At 48.1% G+C, this 19,432-nt stretch overlaps 1 protein-coding gene across 8 annotated transcripts in view; it reads right to left on the reverse strand.

Moving 5' to 3' along the window:
- Positions 1-18,536, reverse strand: part of Slc36a1 (solute carrier family 36 member 1) — an 86,043-nt gene extending 67,507 nt beyond the window's left edge. For 2 of the 8 annotated variants that reach the window (XM_087194938.1, XM_013078831.3), the window contains exons 1-3: positions 18,389-18,536; positions 6,188-6,332; positions 614-704 (exon numbers count right to left, since the gene is read on the reverse strand). In XM_087194938.1, coding sequence (XP_087051064.1) covers positions 614-704; positions 6,188-6,327 — 231 coding nt within the window. In that variant the 5' untranslated portion in view covers positions 6,328-6,332; positions 18,389-18,536. Of the gene's footprint in view, positions 1-613; positions 705-6,187; positions 6,333-10,327; positions 10,470-17,588; positions 18,151-18,191; positions 18,343-18,388 lie in introns of those variants that run through there. The other 6 variants (XM_087194936.1, XM_087194937.1, XM_021240987.2 and 3 more) reach the window with 5 other exon arrangements.
- Positions 18,537-19,432: the final 896 nt, after the last annotated feature.

Genomic DNA, 19,432 nt, shown 5'->3' on the forward strand with positions numbered 1-19,432 from the left:
GCTGTGTGAGGCGGGCGCTACCTGAGCCTTTGCGCCTCCCAGAGAGCCAGCCCCGTGGAGAATGACTCAAGGGGAGTCCCTTCCGAAACTGCTGCACAGTGCAGACCAGAGATGGCAAAGGGACGCAGAGGGACAAGGGGAGGCAGCACTAGGGCAAGGCCGCTCTGAGAGAGACAGCTCCCAGCTGAGGACAAGCCACATCTCTGCATGTGGGCAGACAGTCTGGACGAATCCTGAGGAGAGGACGTGTGATTCTCAGGGCAGCCACTCAGGGATGGGGCTGGGGACTGTGAGACAAAGCACAGGCTTCTGTCGCCAACTCCTTAGTTCACGTGAATGATGGAAACTGCCCAGCCCCCTGCGAGGTCTCCATCACAGAGTAAGCTGCCTGCGGACAGGGATCTCTGTCTGATTCGCTGACAGTCCAACAACCTGGACAGCGCTTGGCCACAGATGGCCCTTACTAAACACCCTCACACGAATGGACGGCTCAATTTTGCTTTTTCAGCTGAATTTTTTTAAAAGCTTCTCTACTTGTAGTGTTTTAAGTGAAATAATCAAAAAATAAAACACCCTCTCCTAAAGCACTTTCCCACACGGGACAGACCCTTACCAAGATGCCTGCATTTTTCACCGCCAGAGGCAGCCCCAGGAGTCCCGTGCCAATGTTGCCTTTTAACAGGTGGATCAAGGTCTGGAACCACCTGAAGTGAAGGAAGGAGACAAGGACGTGTGAGCCACAGCAACAGCTAAGGCTTACGAAGCACTTCACACCGTATCCAGGCCGACATGCACTATCTCACTGGATTCCTCCAACAACCCTGGGAGATTTTATGCATAAGGAAGCAGTGTGCTCAAGGTCACAGACCTAGTAAAGAGCTGAGCCGGGCCTCCAGCCCAGGGAGTCTCGCCCCGGAGTGCACGCTTACCCTGTGCCACAGGCCCCTCTCGCGCATCAGGCAGAGGGACACTGGGCTCTCGCCAGGCCCTCCACCCTCTCCTTCCAGAATGGGCCTGCTCCTAACCACTGAGCTGACTCCCAAAACAGCAAGAGGAGCCCGGATCCTCTAACAGGACGTTTTATAAAAAATGAACAAAGTAAAGGTGAGGCAACACCATTAGAGGCTGGAGGTCCACAGTGCACTTTGAATTTAAAAAAAAAAAAAAAAGAAGAAGAAGAAGCCAATTACTGTCTTGTCCTAGCACTGCAGAAGCCATCTTTGACAGAAACCCACCTGGGTAGCCAGTGACCCTTCTGACTTGGGCCAAGCTGTCCCCGCCCTACTGGTATTCCCTCAAGTTGCAATGCGAAAGCCCCCACATGCCCTTATTCACTCTTCACCATCTACCATGTTAAAACAGTGTACTGAAGGACCAGAAATAGGGAAGAATCAGACGAGGAGCTCAGCTTCTGAAAATCAGTAATTCAAGGAAAATAAGGGGACGCATTAATAACCATGCAAGGTGGGAAAAAAATATCCTCACTTAAGAGAAGCCCAGGAACAGAGCCCAGAGAAAAGAGGCCCAGCTAAGGCTTGGCAGGGCGGACAGAGCCGAGGTGGGTGCAGCAGGGCATACAGGGTAGTACAGGAACCACTGGGGAAGAAGATGCCCCGGGAAAGAGGGCGCCGGGGGAAAGAGCCCCAGACAGAAAGCAAGGCGTGCCGGGCAGCTGCAGGAGAGCGTCCAGGGAGCGCCCCTCCAGCTCCAGGGAGTGGGGGCGCATCGAGGGGAGACAACTGAGGAGCACACGCGTCTCAGTACTTTTCTCTTGCCCTTTGTTACCGCCAAAGGAAAAGGAAGCAAGTCAAATGCGCTACCACTCGGTCTAAAACCACTCAGGATCTGGCCCCTGACAGTCAATGTCTGGAAATCCCTCAAAACTGTCACACATTTTTTTCAAGTTTGAAATTCACAAGTAACACTTGTTACTCATAAAGGCCATTAATAAGACCTAGCCACACCCTCTGGAAAGTAATTTTACCCTTCTGCTCTGACCCTCAGGAAGAAATTCTCTTGATCTCCCCACTGTGCTCCATATTTTCAGGAGAGTAGAAAGCAGATGGGAGCTGCCAGGGTCCAGAGACGGCAGCAGCAGGCAGGGACCAGGGATAATGGGCTATTAAACTTCTGTCTCGGTGAATGCTTAACCCACCTGGTGCAAAGGTAAATGCTGTACCACACCCATGTGCCTACCAGTGGCCCCCTAAAGTCCCTCTGCCCTGCCGCCACCCCACACGAACAAATCCCTTCGCTCCTCTGGGCTGCTGCTTCATCTGTAAAGTGAGGGGATTCAACTAGGACAGGATGGTTTCTGTGGTCCTTTGGCTCAGGAAAACCAGGAATCCAAGCCACTGATCAAAGCCGCTCTTTGCAAAAGATGGCCCTGAACTGAGATTACCCAATACCGCGTGAGTATCAGAACACCAACCCCAGGGGCTGGACTGTCTTTCTGAAAGGGAAGAGAGAAGCCTAGCAAACCGCTGTAGTGCTGTTTCTATTCCATCAGTAGTTCTTTCTTCTTTGTGGTCTCATGACCTCTTTATTCTCTGATAAATGAAGGATCCCAAACAGCTCTTATGTAGATTATATCTGCCTGATATATATTAAAATTTGTAACAGAAAAAATTTAAATATATAATTAAAAAAAGACAATTTCACTACATGTTAATATAAGTAACATTTTTTAAAAGTAACTCAATTTTCCAAAAAATTGTGAAAACAGTACTTTATTTTTTTTAATGTCTTCAATGTCTTGCTTAAATAAAGATAGAAAATTTGTTCTCTCTAGACATATAGTTGGATAAGGAAGTAGTATTCCATTATGGGAATTTTTCTGTCCCACTACTCCAAAATGAAACAGTGATAGTTTCTTAGAGGTTAGCTGCAAAGAGGGATGTGAACTTTTTATTATATTCAAATCCATGGGTGATCTTGCTCTTTGGTAGATCTTTTACCTATGCACAATTCTAACATCATACTTTGGTTATTTGACAGATACTGGTCCCCTAAGTTACGCAGATCCTCCGAGCCCAAGACCTTTCATTACAGAATACCAAAAAACCACATTCATTAATGTCGCTGCTGGTCTCACTGGAAAGGTTTTTTGTTGTTGTTGTTGTTACCAGGGCTCGAACTCAGGACCTTGTGCTTGTGAGGCAGGCAGTGGAACCACTGGGCTCAATCCCTGGCCCTCACCAGAAAGTTTTATGTAGAGAGAAGCTGTCAAGCTCACAGAGCTGGACACAAGGAGGTTTTCTGGTTGTTTTTTCTAATTTTGCTTGAAAGATCAAATTTCACTGTGGGCAACAAATACCGTTGACTTTTTTTCAAGTTGATGGGTTCATTTCCGAGAAAACGGATTCTTTTCTTTCATTTCCAAGAAAATGCCAACTATTCAGTTCGGACTGAACTATACTTAATTATTCTTTCTAGTAAAAATAGTGTTTTTAAAAGCAGCTAGTTCAAATAGCAGCCACAGCTCTCACTGCAGGCTTCGCTTTGAGAAGGCTCACACTTTGGTATTTTTCATTTGTGCTTCAGTCTCTGACATACAGCATATTAGGTAACCTGTACTGAAGGGTTAAGATTTAATAAAATTAGCGATTTCACTCATTTTATTTTCAACATTCTTGATGAACCTGGATTTCTTTTCCTTCTGTGTGGCAGCAGAAAGTACAGTGAGGATGGGCATAATCTGTCACCATTCCTCAGTTCACACTGCAGTGCCTGCCATTTCACTCACACTGCATCTGCCTTACCAGTGTAAAGAGGGAAAGGCCAAGGACACCTTAGTGTTAGGATGAAGGTGTTTTGTCCTCTTAGACTTGGTGAAATGATTTGGGCACCCCAAAATGACTGCAGACCACACTTAGCAAAGGGCCGCTCCCAAGGGCACCTAGAGAAAGCCAGTTCCAGCCAGCTGGTTTCTCACCTGCCCATCTGCGGCAGAAACACCGAGGCACGACCACTAGCTGCTGTTATGTGACTTAACGAGAAGGAAAATGCATCCAACAATGTACACTGAGGCTGCCGTCAAAGAATTCAACAGCTTGATAACATCAGATGTTACGAAACAGTCTCACTAAACACACCATCATACGCACCCCATAATTAGGGTCTGAACTGAACCTTTAACTTCCACAAGAGCCAGTGGGTCGTCAGTGTGTATACAAGAAGCTATAAGTATTTCCATGTACTGTGTTCCTTAGCAAACTACCTAACAGGGCAGGGCAAGCACAAGCAGGCAGGGAACTCAGCTCAAATCTGTCCTTAACACAGCATACATATCAAGAGGTTCCCTCGGGCTAACAAGGGTCCCCAAATCAACCCATTACTGACTCACACTGGGCATGTTTTCTACATAGATGCTAGCATCTGCCATTCCTGTGCCCCAGGCAGGAAGCAACAAGTCTTCCAGGTCTCAAAGGAGCCCTTCTCCCTAGACCAACTGTGATGGGGCTGCAACACCTGCCATCAGCTACAGACAGGCTTTCCTGGTCCCTGCCTCACACTGCAACGTCAGAGCAGGACGGGAAGCCCAGACCCAAGTACGCACTGGAAAACGGCCCAAAACAAGCTCAAGGAAAGCATCTTCTGAGGTGCTCAATGTGTCACAAGGTAGGGGAAGGAACTTTGGACTGACTGCTAGTGATAACCCTATGTGGAAAGAAGGAATTCAGAACAGCTCACAGGCAGGCGTCCGTCCAATCTCCAAAGCCTGGCGGTGCCTCTCCTGACAATGCCTGCTGGTTACTTTTGCACTTTACAGATCCTCGTAAAAAGGAAACTCCAGACCTCCTATGGCAACCATGGATAAGCTGATGCTCCAAAACAAGAAGGGCCAAAAAGTGGAAGGGAAACCAGAGAGAGGGAAGCTTGAGGCACAATTTCACAGTGACAGCATGGCCCCCGGAGCAGCTGACACCGGCCACGGCTGTGTGTGGAGCTCCTTCTGCGTGGGGACGCCAATGGGGTGGACAAGGTTCAAGGACAGAGGGGAAGTGTGGTCCTCACTGCTGACAGCTGTGCTCGAAGCAATCTTTGTTTTTTTGTTTTTGAGGGGTTTTTTGTTTGTTTTTTTGGTACCGGGGATCGAACTCGGGTCCTTGCGCTTGTGCAGCAGGCAGCGAAACCACTGAGCTAAATCCCCAGCCCATCGAAGCAATCTTTTCTGCCAGCTAAAACTGCATGCAAAAGGGGAATCTACAAAAGCACACCATGTGAGAAATGAGCTGCAAAGCCAGAATCTTTGTACAAAGCAGCTCGTGGTGGCGAGGGGCTGGTCCTGTGGACAGACCAAATCCTCTAGATCCATTCCGGTTCACAGAAGACAACAGCCTTCCCGGGAGAGAGTGTCCGAGAGACGGGGCTCTAAGACAAGCTTCTGTGGTCCCGGGACGACAGAACCCTAGGACACAGACGACCCCAGCCCACAAGGGAACACAGGAAGGGTGAAAGCTAGGATTGGAGATGAGAAGCAGAGCTCCAAAGGACAGGGTCCTGCGGTCCCAAGAGACATCAGCAGTCTGCTGAGCTCAGGAGGCAGCTGGGAAACCGTGGAGGAAAAAGCGCCCTCTGAATCTTCCGATTCAAGTGCTGATCACCACACAGCACAGCTTGAGGTCAGGCCCCTCAAATTGGTTCTTACATTTGGGTAAAGTGAGGCCCAAAAGTGCCAAATTCAGCCCAGAGTGGTCTCCGGTTTCAGTTTCCAGGGACAAGACCTAAGCTCTCTTTAAGGAACCAAAGTATTCTCCTCTTCCCCACCGGCTGCTGGAATGTTTAGGTTCAGAAGCGACTGCTCCCTCTGCTCCCTTCTGCAGCAGCTGGAGTGGCTCCTCTGGGATGGGGCGGAAGTGGGGGTGGTGTGCCAAGGAGGCTTCCGACTGGGCTTGTGGCATTTAAAGTTCTAGTGCAGATGACACATGGTTCTGAAATAAGACAACGTCCTCTCTACACGCTTAAGTCCAAGCGCTTACTGAGCACCCGAGTTCTCTGACTACCAGCTGAAACACAGAGTAAGAAACAGTGGCAGGCAAGAGGGTGACTCTCGGTGCTGTCCCTTACCCGGCTGTCACTCACTGACTCTGCACAGCTCACTTTCTACAGTGCGGAACTGACAAGAGGGGCAGGCACACTTTGGAACACGACTCCCACCCCGGGGGAGAAGGTAGCAGCTACTCACGTTGTGTTGTTGCTTTCCCCAAAACGCTGGTAGGCACCGGGGGAGAAGTTGCCCAGACCCTCCGACGGGCTCTCCTCCGGGCTGGCGTCAGTGGAGCTGTAGTCCTGGTAGTCTTCATTCCGGAGCCTCTCTGTGGACATGGTGGCTGGGGGCACAGGGTCAGCGTTAACACCTGCAGCAGCTGGGCCCATGAGCTCCAAGTCTGGGGCAGGCTCTGGGGCAGGAGCAGCCATGGTCACAGCTGCTTACAGGGCCAGTTGCACTGTGGATTAAGTACAGCCACAGTCCCTGGTACCAAGGGAAATTCAAGAGGTGCAAAGTACACGGGGCCAGGCTGAGCTCCCTCAGCTCGTGCTGCCAGCCCTCCCGGTGCACGCCACTCATAAATGCCTACATTTTCCTCGGTGCACCTGAACTGAACAGAGCAGAGACGAGGCAGTGCGGGGTGCAGGGAGGGCGGGGCCGATGCAGAGAAGCACTTCCAAGAAGCCTTCCTGTTCCCCCTGCCAGGGTTAACTACTCCTTCCACGGGGCCAATTTCTTGTTCCTTGAACAAAAGTCACGCACACGTCTCTCCCAAGAGCAAGCTCTCAGAGGATGGGTATTTCTCACTGGACCCTCTTTCCTTTGCCCTCACTAGAGAATCTTGGTATACATGGCCTTGTTCCCCGTAGCTCTGTGGCAGCCTGTACAGGCCCTGAGGATCCTTTTAAAAAGAGGAGGAAAGAGAGGAGAGGGAAGAGGGAAAGGCCCACCCTCTGGGCAACTCAGTCCTGTCAGACTCCTCACTGGGTCCAAGAACTACCAGTCTTGACCGCCTCCTTTCTGCCGTGGCCTCAGGCTTGTTCTGTCCTCTGCAGGCATTATCGGGAGCTGGGCACCGAGGCACACATCTGTCCTCCCAGCACTCCGGGGAGCTAAGGCAAGACAATCACAAATCTGAGCCCAGCCTGGGCAACTTAGCAAGACCCTCTCTCAAAACTTCAAATTTTTTATTGGTAAATGGGAAGAAAAACGTTCAGACGGAAAGGGGAACAAGAGAGGAGGGAAGGACAAAGGGAGAAACGGACAGGAAAAAAAAGGGAAAATAAAAGGGAAAAGGGGAAACAAAGCTTTTGTACATAGGGAGGGGAGGGGCGCAAGAGGAGGGGGAATGGAAAAAAATAAAATTTATTTTTTAAATGTTTTTAAATACCCAGGGATTTAGCTCAGTGGTTCTGCTGCCTGCCTCGCAAATGCAACGACCCAAGTTCGATCCCCAGTACCAAACAGAAAAAATTTTAAACCTTCAAATTGTTGTTGTTGCTACTGTTAAAGATCAGGGGATGTAGCTCCGGGGGAAGGCGCTGGGATCGATCCCCAGCACAGCATAAGAAGCTATCAGAAACCCTCACCCCCTCACCCCGGGGCTGCCAAATTGAAAAGTGAGAAATGGCAGCTGGAGCATCTCCGAGAAAGGCCAGGAACATGAGGTCGCATGGAGCCCTGCCTTCATCTCCCTACCTCCCATCCACAGCCCTAACTAACTGGGCCCTCAGCAGCAAAGCCCCTCAGCCTTCTCCTGGCCCAGAGCAGGTCCTAAATACCAGAATTCTTCTCCTCTCCCCCAAAGCTGCCACTGAACGTAGAATGGCCACTTTCTTCGCCCTTCTCCTTGGAAGATCCTCATTATCCCTGGATATAGGGAAGGAATTCTACCCAGGGAGGCCAAGGAGAATCTGAATACACAGGCCTTCCTTGCGGGGTTTCCCGCTCAGGACTGATCTCAGGGCCTTCTCACTGAGCTACAGACCCAGCCCTCTTTAATACTCTGGAGACAAGGCCTCACTAGGCATCTAAGTTGCCCAGGCTAAGCTCAACCTTCTAATTCTCAGAGTGCTGGGAGTACAGGCGTGTGCCACCATGCCTGGCTCCAGTCCATTTTTGAAGGATTCCATGTCATATAAAACAAATGTTACCCTTGTCTCATTAACCCATCTTTAACAGGAGGGTCAGCAGTGACCTTTATGAAGGGCAGGAAAGGTATCACACCCCCTGTTCTCTGCCACACCATCTTCCTTTTAATTTTAATGAGTTTGCTCAAGTTTAAAAGAGGGTGAAAGAAGCAGCCCTTCCCGTTGTGTGAGGCTGAAGGTTGGGAAGGGTGGAGTCCCCTGTGGAATCTCTCCCTGAGGCTACTGTAGAAAAGCAAGACCAAGGGCTGCTCTAAGACACATGACGAGGAACCCTGTGGGCGCTGTAGAAGCCCCCAGAGACCTACAGACTGCTGCTAAACGCACTCCAACCCCACATCTTACACATGAAGAATGAGCCCCCAGGATGCAGGATCCACCCTGCTACAGATAGGGAGCAGCAAAGCAGAAAATGTGCATCCATCATGATGCTCCTCCGTCTGAACTGGGAACATCTACTGAAAGCAGTGCAGGGAGCTGTGAGGGATACTACAGTGAAAAAGAGCCAACTTCCTGCCCTTCAAGACATGCAATCAAGTAAGGGGGAATGTACATTGACAACAAGATTAGAAATAAAAGTTCTGACACTTGGGAGAATGTGGCTGAACCTCACCTGAGTCTGATGTGCAATCTCAGAAATCTGACACAGAGACCAGACAGCCAACCAGCATTACAACACCCCATTCACCCTGTATTCATTGCTTTTCCATCGCAAGGACAAAATACTCGACACCTGCAACTTACAGGGAGAGAGAATTATTCGGCTCACAGTTCCACTGGCTCCAAGACAGAAAGAGCCTGGCTGAAGCGCAATGCAGAGGAAAGGTGCTCAACCCATGGCAGCCAGGAAGCAGAGGAGAGAAGCCAGAGAAAGGTCTGCACCCTCCAAAGGCAGCTCCAGGGACATGGCTCTTCCAACCTGTCCCCAACTCCTCATGCCACATTTAGCTATGAACTCATCAATGGATGAATCTACTGATGGGCGTAGCACCCCCATTATCCAATCACCTCTCAAATGCCCTACCTCTAACCACATGAGACTTTGGGGGGACATTCTAGATCTAAACCATAACACCCCAACACCAGATGCCATAGGACAGCTCTATGCCAAGGGCTCCACAAGGCCAGTCCCTGGAAACTATTGAAAAGTGGCCCTGCCCCAGAACCAGGCGACTTTCTCCCACTGTTACGGCTTATATCTAGATGTCCCCCTAAAATCTCATGCACTTACAGGTGTTGCTTTTGGGAGGTGACTGGACCGTGGGTGTGTAATACTAGATTAGTCCATTGATGGGTCTTATCAGGGTGTGATGTTGGGAACTGAAGCCTGATAGGAAGAGGTGGGTCACTGTGGGTGCTGCCTAGGGTGTACATCCTTCCTCTTCCCTTCTGGCCGCCAGGTCATAAACTTTTTCTCCTCTGCGATGCCCCTCTGCCACACTGCCCTGACTTGGAGCCAGCTGACTATGTACTGAAACCTCTATAAACCTCGAGCCAAAATAAACCTTCTTTTAACTTGTGGGTATTAGGTATTTTGTCCCAGAAATGAGAAAGTAATTAAGACAGATTTTGGTACCAGAGGTGGGCTTGTTACTGGGACTGTACATGACCATGTGATTCAGAAGCCTTTGGAACTGGCTTGTGGGAAGAGTTTGGAAAGTTTTGAAAATGCCAGCTGGAGAAGCAGCCATAGAATGGTATGAGCCAAGCTGGATGAGAGATTCTAGTCAGAGTTCAGAAGACCAGAATGCTGACAGAAATAGAGCTGGTAAAGACTAGACTCAGGAGATTTCAGTTGGGAACAAGGACTGCATTGGCAGCTGGACTCCAGACCATGCATTAATACTTTGGCAGAAAATTTATCTGCATTTTGCTCATGTCCAGAGAAATTGTAGGAGACAGATTAAGGGCAGCACATTAATTAATCCAGGGGAAGAAATTTCAAGGCAGTCTAATGCTGAGGCAGTGCCATGGCTACTGTTGGGGGCTATTAGCTAGCTGTACCTTCAAAGTCAAGAGCAAATGGCCCAGCAGAATGATTTAAAAAGTTTTGAGTTTGGCTAGGTAAGGAAACTCTAATAAAGCTATGGCCTACAAAGATGGAGCAGAGGAGAACTTGGTCGCTGAGAAGGACCAGGACAACAGAAAAGATGGCCTGAGGGTATCATAAGAACCGGCAGGACTCTACCTTTTGTAGGATCAAAACTGCAAAGGTGAAAGACTGCTTCGAGAAGAGAGCTCCAGGGAACCATGCTCCAGAATGGCAGGACCTGGGGAATTTGTTCCTCAGGATTGGGTTCATAGTTCTCAGCAATCCAGGCATTCAACCCCTACAGCCAAGAGAAAAGGAAACCTGGCTACTGCTCAGCTCATGGCAGACCTTGGCATCATCCATATGGTGCTGGTTTTAGGCACACACAGAATGCAAGAATTCTACCCAAATTTCAGAAGTCGTCCTGAAAGGCCAGGTAGTGTGCTCCCGAGAGGGCAGTGTATGAAACTGGGAGTGTTAAGCTGAAAGTACAGTGGCCCAAAAAGGGGAGATGCCTTTTTTGAAGATGCCACAAACACAGGTCATCTGAGCAAAGCTGCAAGAAGTGACCAAAGCCAGCCCAAAAGAGAAGTGATGAGGGACCCAACCACCAGCAGTACCACAGGGGTGAGGCCACCTAAGCCCTTTGGAGTTCATAACCTGCCACAGATTGTCCTCGTGTTGGACATGGAACTATGGGATTTGATGCTTGCCCTGCTAGATTTTGGTCTTGCTTTGATCTCATTTGACTCTATCCCTCTATTTGTACCTTTTGGAATGGGAATGTCTATCTTGTGCCATTGTATGTTGGAAGTGTTTAACTTTCTTTTCATTTTTACAGGGGCTCACAGCTAAGACTCTGCCTTATATCTCAGAGGAGATTTTGAGTTGGACTTTTCAGCAATGCTGAAACTGTTAGGTCTTTTGGCAACTCTTAGAGATGGACTCAATGCATTTTTCTTAAAGAGATGAGTCTTTTAGGTCAGAATGTTATGATTTATGTCTAGATGTCCCCACAAAACCCTTCATGCACTCATGGCGGGGGGTGACTGGACTGTGGGTGTATGATACTGGATCCGTCCACCGATGCATTTTAGCTGAGTGTGATGTTAGGAGGTGAAACCTGGAGGGGAGAGTTGGCAGCTGTGGGTGCTGCCAAGGATAATGCTCATCCTTCCTCCTCCCTTCGTCGCTTCTTGCTTCTTGCAGCCATGTCATGAACTCTTTCTCCTCTGCCACGCCCCTCTGCCATGCTGCCTTGACTTGGAGCCAATCAACTATGGACTGAAACCTCTACAAACTGTGCACCAAAATAAACCTTTCCTCCTTTAACTTGTGGGTATTAGGTATTTTGTCCCAAAAATGAGAAAGTAACTAAGATACCCAACTGGAACATGTGAAAGATCCCACACAATCTCACAAGGAAGGTACTTGGCAGAAAGTCAGTAACAGACCCACATCTGTTTTCTGTTGCTACAACAGAATACCTGAGCCTGGGTAATTTATAAAGAAAAATCTCACTGTCCTGAAGGTCCAAGACTTTCCAAGTATGTGGCACCTGTGTGTGCTTGGCCTCTGTTGAGAGCCCCGTGGTTGCATGGCAGAAAAGTGAAAAGCCAGTGGGCACGTGAAGAAGAGAGGTCACACACGGTGAGAGGGACAAAGGGGTGGTACTAAGGTTGCTTCATAACAACCCACTCTCACCATAAATAATCAACCCATCCTCCCGGAAATTACATTAACCCCTTCATGAGGGTGAAGCAAGTCCTCATGGCCTAATTACCTCTGAAAGATCCCACCACCTCTCAATGCCATTACACTGGGGACCAAGCTCAGTATGAGTTTTGGTGGGGAAAAACTATATTCAAACCATACAGAACCTGCAAATCTCAGGGAGGACCCTGCCTAGCTTCACTGCCAGAGTGTTGTAGATAAAAATCTCAGAGGGCTTCATTTCCTCAAGTCCTGGGGGAATTCAAGGATAGCATCCAGCTCTGGGGTAATTAAACTTCAAAGAGAATCAAGGAGAAAAATCTATGAAGTATCTTAACACAAGAGGTTGAAACCCTCTTGCTATGCAGGCAAAAGCCAGTAAGCTGGTTTATACATATGTCAGGAGGCTTGAGTTCTAAGCCTGCCTCCATCACCAGTTTGTGCATAACTTTGAACAATTTTCTTTCTGTAGGATGTTAGTTTTCAAACATGGCAAAAAAGGGTGGAGAGGGTAGACTAAAATCTCTCTCAGCTCCTCTCCAGTTCTAATATTCCAGAAACTAGTGAATGTATTCATGCAAACAATAGCTAATGTCTCTTCCAACATACTGAAATCACCTGAGGACGAGAACCTTCCAAGTGAACTCTGTATGCTACTGAAGTTCTCCAATTTCTCTCCATCAACCGAGAAATCACCGCTGCTTACTCAGTACAGATGCTGAATGTATTCCAAACACTATAAAGAGTCTTGTTCTGCCGCCTGCCTCGCAAGCACAAGGTCCCAACTTTGATCCCCAGTACCAAAAAAAAAAAAAAAACCCTAAAAAAACAGAGTCTTGTTTATGTTGTATATAAACAATGAACTTACCCACAAGAGAATGTTGCTAAGAAAATGCAAAAAAACTGAAATCTAGGGGCTGGGGATTTAACTCAGTGGTTCCAGCACCCGCCTTGCAAGTGCAAGGTCCCGAGTTCGATCCCCGGTACAAAAAAAAAAAAAAAACCTGAAATCTATAGATCTAAAATGCAATAAATAACAGCAAGTTGCAGGTGAGGTAACTTAGCAACTGCATGCCAATTTAAAAAGAAAAAAGAGGGGCCAGAGATTTAGCTCAGTGGTTCCAGGGCCTGCCTGGCAAGTGCAAGGTCCCGAGTTCAATCTCCGGTACCAAAAAATAAAAAAGAGAAAAGAGCTACTTAGGGGCTTTAAAGAAGTCAATAATATAATAATAGATGTCAAACAAGGAAACATAATCCTAGGTTACATCAGGAAGGGAGACAGCCAGGTAGATGAGAGCCAGTCAGTTTAGCCGTGCACTGTACTCTTTCCTGGGCAGGACAGTAAAACAAGAACAATGACAGGCTGGCACACCCAGGGGTCCAGGCAACTAAATGGGGAATGGTGGGAAGCACTGAGAATAGGTTCAACTCAGGAAGTTAGGAGATATAAAACTGTCTTTAAAGGTCATTATACGGATTAGACTTGTTCTTTGGGGGCCAGGAACAACAGGTGGAAAATGAAGGATTGCAGATCCTCGTCTGGCTAGATATAAAAATCTAAATGGAAGAGACAGGTCTGGGAGAGAAAGCGTTTGTTCTCCCTGCGAAGTCTAAGCAGGAGCCCTTTCTCAGAGCTGTTCCGCAGGCATCTAAACATCGGAGAGGGAGCCAGCCCCTTCTGTGCTCTCTGGTAACCAAGACCCTCCTCCTGTTCTCTAGCTGCGCCCTGCAGTTCTGGCCTGCAGGGCCACCGTGCCCTTGGGTCCCCTTGATGACACCTGGTTTCCAAGTTTACTGCTGCAACTGCCAGTTCCTCCACATGGAGATTTTATTAGGACCTGTTAACTCAAAATGAGGGTTGCAAGATGTGAAAGCTGAAAACAAGTTTGTCCTTCGGGTTCCTGGGGACAACGAACAAGGACCGTGCTATATGCGATCCACCTACATTAGGCTACAAAAGTCTGTACACAGGGTGGTGGTGGTGGTGGTGAGAGTACATTTAGCCTGAATTGCACTGAAATAGCAACTAGCTCTATACCCTTGATAGATTCCCTTTCTTCCATTATACACACTGTCTTTCAAATGTACAGGCAGGTAAGAGTTGCTCTTTAATCTATAAACTATCCCCTTTTAAGCCTGGCACTAAAAATGAGCAGATGGAATCACTTTACACAATGGACAGAGTACAGAAAATGTGTTTGCAAACTAAATTGGGGGGGGCGTCATGTGCTAAATTTATAGAGGGTGCAATTTTTATAGAGAACTCTGCAGTGATTTTTTTTTTATGGTACCGGGGATCAAACTTGGGACCTTGCGCTTTCGAGGCAGGCAGAGGAACCACTGAGCTAAATCCCCGGCTCTGCAGTGATATTTTTAAGGAAAAAACAGAAATTCTTTTCTTAAATACTGTTTCCATTTTAAACCAGTATGGTATATCAGGGCTCAGGAGAACATGCTCTACCCATCAAAGAGACCTGCAAACCCCATCATTATTTTATTACTTCGGTATAGAATTAAGAGGCCTACATTACATGATTTCTAAGTATACTTCTAAAATTTCAGAAATTCAGTTTTTTCAGTGGCTGAGTTTGTGCAAAATAAAGCAGGATTAAGACTCAAGAGATGCTAAAATATTCTAAAACTGTACCGTGAAACCTGGCCCATCAAATCTGAAATGCCTACACGCTGGATTTCAAAGACTTGGTACAAAAAATGGTGACATATTTCATGACTTTATAATGTTGCACTAATTATATGTTGAAATGATAATACCTTGGCATATACAGAGTTAAATAGATTAAAACGAAAAGAAAAGGGAAAAATATCAGAGATCTCTAGACCCAACCTGATTCCAGGGTGCATTTCCAGGAGCATTTTATTTTTAACCAGCTTTCTACATGACGCTAACTATAAACAGGTTTATAGAAGGCACGAGAAAAAAATACAATCTTATTATGATGGGTACACGTCAGGCCTCATCTCCCACCATAATACAATGGTGATATCTGCAAACTTCAAGTGCTGGCCATTATTTTGAAACAATGATGCGGAGTTGGACTTTGGAATCCAGAACAGCAGAAAGTCCTCACCACACATTTTCTCTTGCTCACTGCCAGAATTCTAGAGACGGAGGCAAGGACACAGATGGGCTGGCTACCTGTGGTCTGCAGGAAGGGAAGTGAAAGTCGATGACTTCTACACCAATTTTCCACACCTACCACCAGGGTGCATCGCAAGAATGGGGACTCAGGCGTGAACCAGTCTAAGGCTAGGGCAGCCCCAGGGCAGCTGCTGACCTCAGCAGCCCCTGCACGGCAGCTGCTGAGAAGGCAAACACCCTCACTTTTTACCTACAATCACAAAGGCCGCTAGGGGTTAGGACCTTGGGTAACCTCAGAGAAGATCCTGCTGCAGCTTCCTGATTAAAGGGGAGAAAACCAAGGCCCGCCCGAGGAAGATGGTCCATCCAGGTCCCAGCTGGTGAAAGGTGGGAGATCAGAATCCAGCAAACCAGGTCCCAGCCCCATGTTCTTTCCACCACACCATTCCCTACCCCGTCTCCAATCTCCAGGACAAAACTGGCCCTAGAGTCTGGGGTGAGATTCAGAAGAGTGTTTTCTGCACAATAAGAAGTACTCTATTTGGCTGGACACAGTAACAACTGCCTGTGATTCCAGATACTCAGGAGGCTGAGGCAGGAGGAACATGAGTTCAACTCCAGCCTGGGCAACTTTGCAAAATGCTATCTCAAAACTTAAAAACAGAAAAGCACTGGGGATGTGACTCAGTGTAAGACCCTTCATTCAGGTCCCAATAGTGGGTGGAAAAATCTCTGTTTGGAGTCTATCTGTGCGACTCTGAGCCAAGCTACTTAATCTCCTTTTGCCTTGACTCCCTCACTTGAAAGACATCATTAATAACTCCTACATCACAATACTGCTGGGAAGATAAATAAATAAACGCTAGGCATGATGTCAGGCACGTGATGGATCCTCATCAATGGAAACAATTGTGATTATTGCTATGGAGACGTTCTTGGACGGAAAGGCAGGAGGTTCACTACAGAAACTCTACAGTACTTTCTCCATTTAATACTCTGGAAGCTTAGTCAGGGCCCCACCTTGGAAACAGTGATCCTAGAGCCATGAGCACTGCAGCCCATGAGGGCAGATTTCTGGCTGCATGGAAAAGGGAAGCACAGAGGAGCCTTTCCCCAAAAGAGGGTCGTTGAGAGCTGGCCCAGGTGTCCAGGCTTCCAGGGATATGTGTTGGGGGGGGGGGGCCAGGAGAGGGCACAGCACCAACACAGCAACTTGTGGTTTCCACTCTGGCACCCCCTGAGGCCCCAGGCAGGGGACCCCACCACACTTACTACACAGAAGTCTATTTCTTGTGCTTCACTCAGCAAGGTCTGGCCAAATGAGGGCAGTACAGGATTTCCCCAAGGCCTGGATTGCAGATAAATACACTCAATGTGAGTTTCTTGATGGGAAAAAGAAAAGCTGCTCTAAGTGCTAGCAGTATTAATCAGCAACGCCCTCCTGGAAGGGTTTTCAGCCCCAGGCCAGCAAAAGCATAAACAAGAGACCGTCCACGCAGCTGAGGTGTAGGATAGGATCTCACTTCAGCTCAGGGGGAGAAAAGAAATGTTTCATTAACGGCAATGACCCTGTAGCACCTGACCCTTATTTCGTATCTATGAAATAGTTAAAGAACTGAGATCTTCATGGTGGAGAGGGAATAAAAAGGAGAAAAACTTAAAACTACTAGGCCAGTCTTCAACTCAACAGTTATTTGATCTGCAACATGTCCCAAGGTGATTACTCAGAACCACGACCGCCATGACAGGGGCTCCAGGCCCTGTGTTCCCTTGCCAGAGACAACTAACTCTTTAAAAGCATTCATGCTCCCCCAAAACCACTTCCCGATGTTCCTAGTTGTAGTCTCTGGAATATCACAAAGCAAATGAAACCCTTTCCTCTCACAGCTTTAGGAATAGACAAAGACAGCTCGGAGCACTTTGGACTGCAGGAAGATAAGGCTGAATGAACAGCTACATGGTTTAAAGAGAAAATAAGGACTCAAGAGCAGGCAATTATAAAAGGCACAACCAAAAAACAGGAGCGCAGCAACTTAGCTGTCACCAGAGCACTATCCGCTGCACACAGCCTCTTACTTTTTAACCTTGAGAACATCTTTAAAGAAAAGTATGCCAAATGTGAGTAACACTGGAACCTACAGGCTAGAAAAGAGTCCAAAGAGGGCCCTGATCATGATCAAGACAAATTACATTCAGCTGTCAGCACTTAGCTTCACCATAATACAAAGAGGAGGAGCATCCCAAGTCAAGTAAGCACAGGAAACTGCTTCCTGGACAAGTGGATTAAGTTTTGTTGTACTGCAGGCTGACAGTGTACACAGGAAGAAAAATTAATTACTCTGGATAAAAAAAGAAAAGATCTAGATGCAGAGAATGTCAGAGCCCAAGGGATTCAACCCTACCCTCGTACAGATTAAGGACCTACATCTGGGAGAGGATGGCAATTGCCTAAGGTGGCTGAGTAACTAGCAAAGCTGAAACAAAATCTCCTAAAGCCGCGTCTCTTTTCTTTCCAATATGTCATGCTATTTTGTTTCAGCAAGACTCAAAGAGCTGCAAAACACCCATTTAAATAACCAGTCTCCTCTAAATCGGCCAACTTACAGAAAAAATAAAGCAGAGCTCGTCCCATTCTCCAGTTAATGCCCAGGCTCTCCTCCACCACAGGCGAGCCAGGGGCACACTCCAAACCATATTTCCTATTCTTCATAGGACAAAATTGCAGGACATTTAGGAACCAAAGCTACAGAATGATGAGTTCGCAGAAAAATCGTGTGCGAACAGGGAGCCACACCCTGAGCCAATCTAAATCCCCAGGCACGGAGAAGGCAGAGCTAAACAAGGCGAGGACTCAGCGGAGCTGGAGCGGCGCCTTTCACGCGTCAAGCTTCCCTCAGGAGGCGGTGTGGGAAGGCAAACAGCTGGGGAGCTCAGGGACACAGGGCTTGTGGTCGCTCTGGGTGACCTCAGGCAAGCCTCTGGCCAGCGACTCCTGGGCCTCGGTTTCCCCTACTGTCCGAGGAGGGTGCTGCCCCAGGTGACGCCCAGGTCTCGTAACTCTGGGGCTGTGACCTGAAGTCCCCTTTTTACCAAGTCTGGGGCACCGCTCCAGCAGCCGGCAAGGGAGGCTCGCCCGAGAGCGCAAGCCGGTCCGGGGAGCTGGGAGAAGCCCGAGCCGGTCGTTTGGGTGATCGTCAGATTCCCCACCTGTCAGGCGGGACCGGGAGCCCCAACCTCGCTAGGCGCCGGGAAACAGCGCCGGGACCAGGGGCTCCTCTCCGCCTCGCGCGGGAAGGTCAGCCGGCGGGTCCGGTCCCCGACCCGCAGCATCTGCTGAGCCGGGAGGAAGCGGAGCAGGGCCCCGCCAGGCGGCGACCGCGGCCCGCACTCAGCGCCGCACTCACCGCCTGGATTCCGTCCGGCTCTGGCTCCAGCTCCTGCTTCGGCACAGCCCACCCGGTCAGCTCAGCGACTGGCCCCAGCCATCCTTTCGGCTGCCCGGCAGCCGCTTCCGGGGCCTGTCACGTGACGCGGGAACCCGGGCCCAGGTCACGTGCTGCCGCGCCCCCTCCTTCTGTCCCACTCCGCCCCCCTGCTCCACAGCACCACCTAGTGGCTAATCGCTGCGGCTGCAGGAAGGACCACGTTCCCGGATCGGGAAGGGGAATATTGACGTAGGGGAACTTGGGCAGAGCTCCGTGCGCGGTGGGTTTTTGAAATGCACATAATTTCTACACTTGCTGTATTTTCCGTAACATATCGCAACGAGCACGTATTGCTTTATAACCAGGAACACACACCTCATCTATGGCTGCTTCTGGAAATGAGAATTTGTGGCACGGCAACACTATCTTTCAATACATTTTTAAACGATAAGCAATTTTTTAAATAGATGACAACATTTCACAATGTTCGAGGTGTATGGATTATCAAGGCTTCTCTTTCTGTAGATTTTTCTTTCAAATTATGCAAAAAATAGATTTCAAGTCAAAAGACACAAAGGTCATCATTTAGTAACGATAACTCATCAGTAGATATTAGCAATTATATGTGTGTATATACACCCAAAATGCCAACACTTAAGTGCATACACCAAATATTAATGGGCATAAAGAAAGAACCAGATGTGATATAATCATAATACAAAAACCCCACCTTTAGCAATGGATAAATCAACCAGACAAAAAAAATTAATAAGGAAATACTGGGCATGAGTTGCACTTTAGACCAAATGAACAGAGCAGTGATACAGCTTTTTGTACAAAAAGGAGGGGATGTGTTGTATTGTTTGTATGCATAATGAAACTGGCAAAATAGACAAGAAAAAGTATGAAACTAGTGATCTCGTCTCACCCAATTCTACTCCCCACTTGTCTGTTCTTTGCTTGCAATATCCAGACGACTTACCTGGCGACTTTCAGTCCCTTGACGGGTATTCTGAGAGGCCC

The sequence above is a fragment of the Heterocephalus glaber genome, unplaced genomic scaffold, assembly GCF_053883595.1.
Source record: "Heterocephalus glaber isolate CG9 unplaced genomic scaffold, H.glaber_assembly_v1.0 deba00001606, whole genome shotgun sequence".
Taxonomy (NCBI): domain Eukaryota; kingdom Metazoa; phylum Chordata; class Mammalia; order Rodentia; family Bathyergidae; genus Heterocephalus; species Heterocephalus glaber.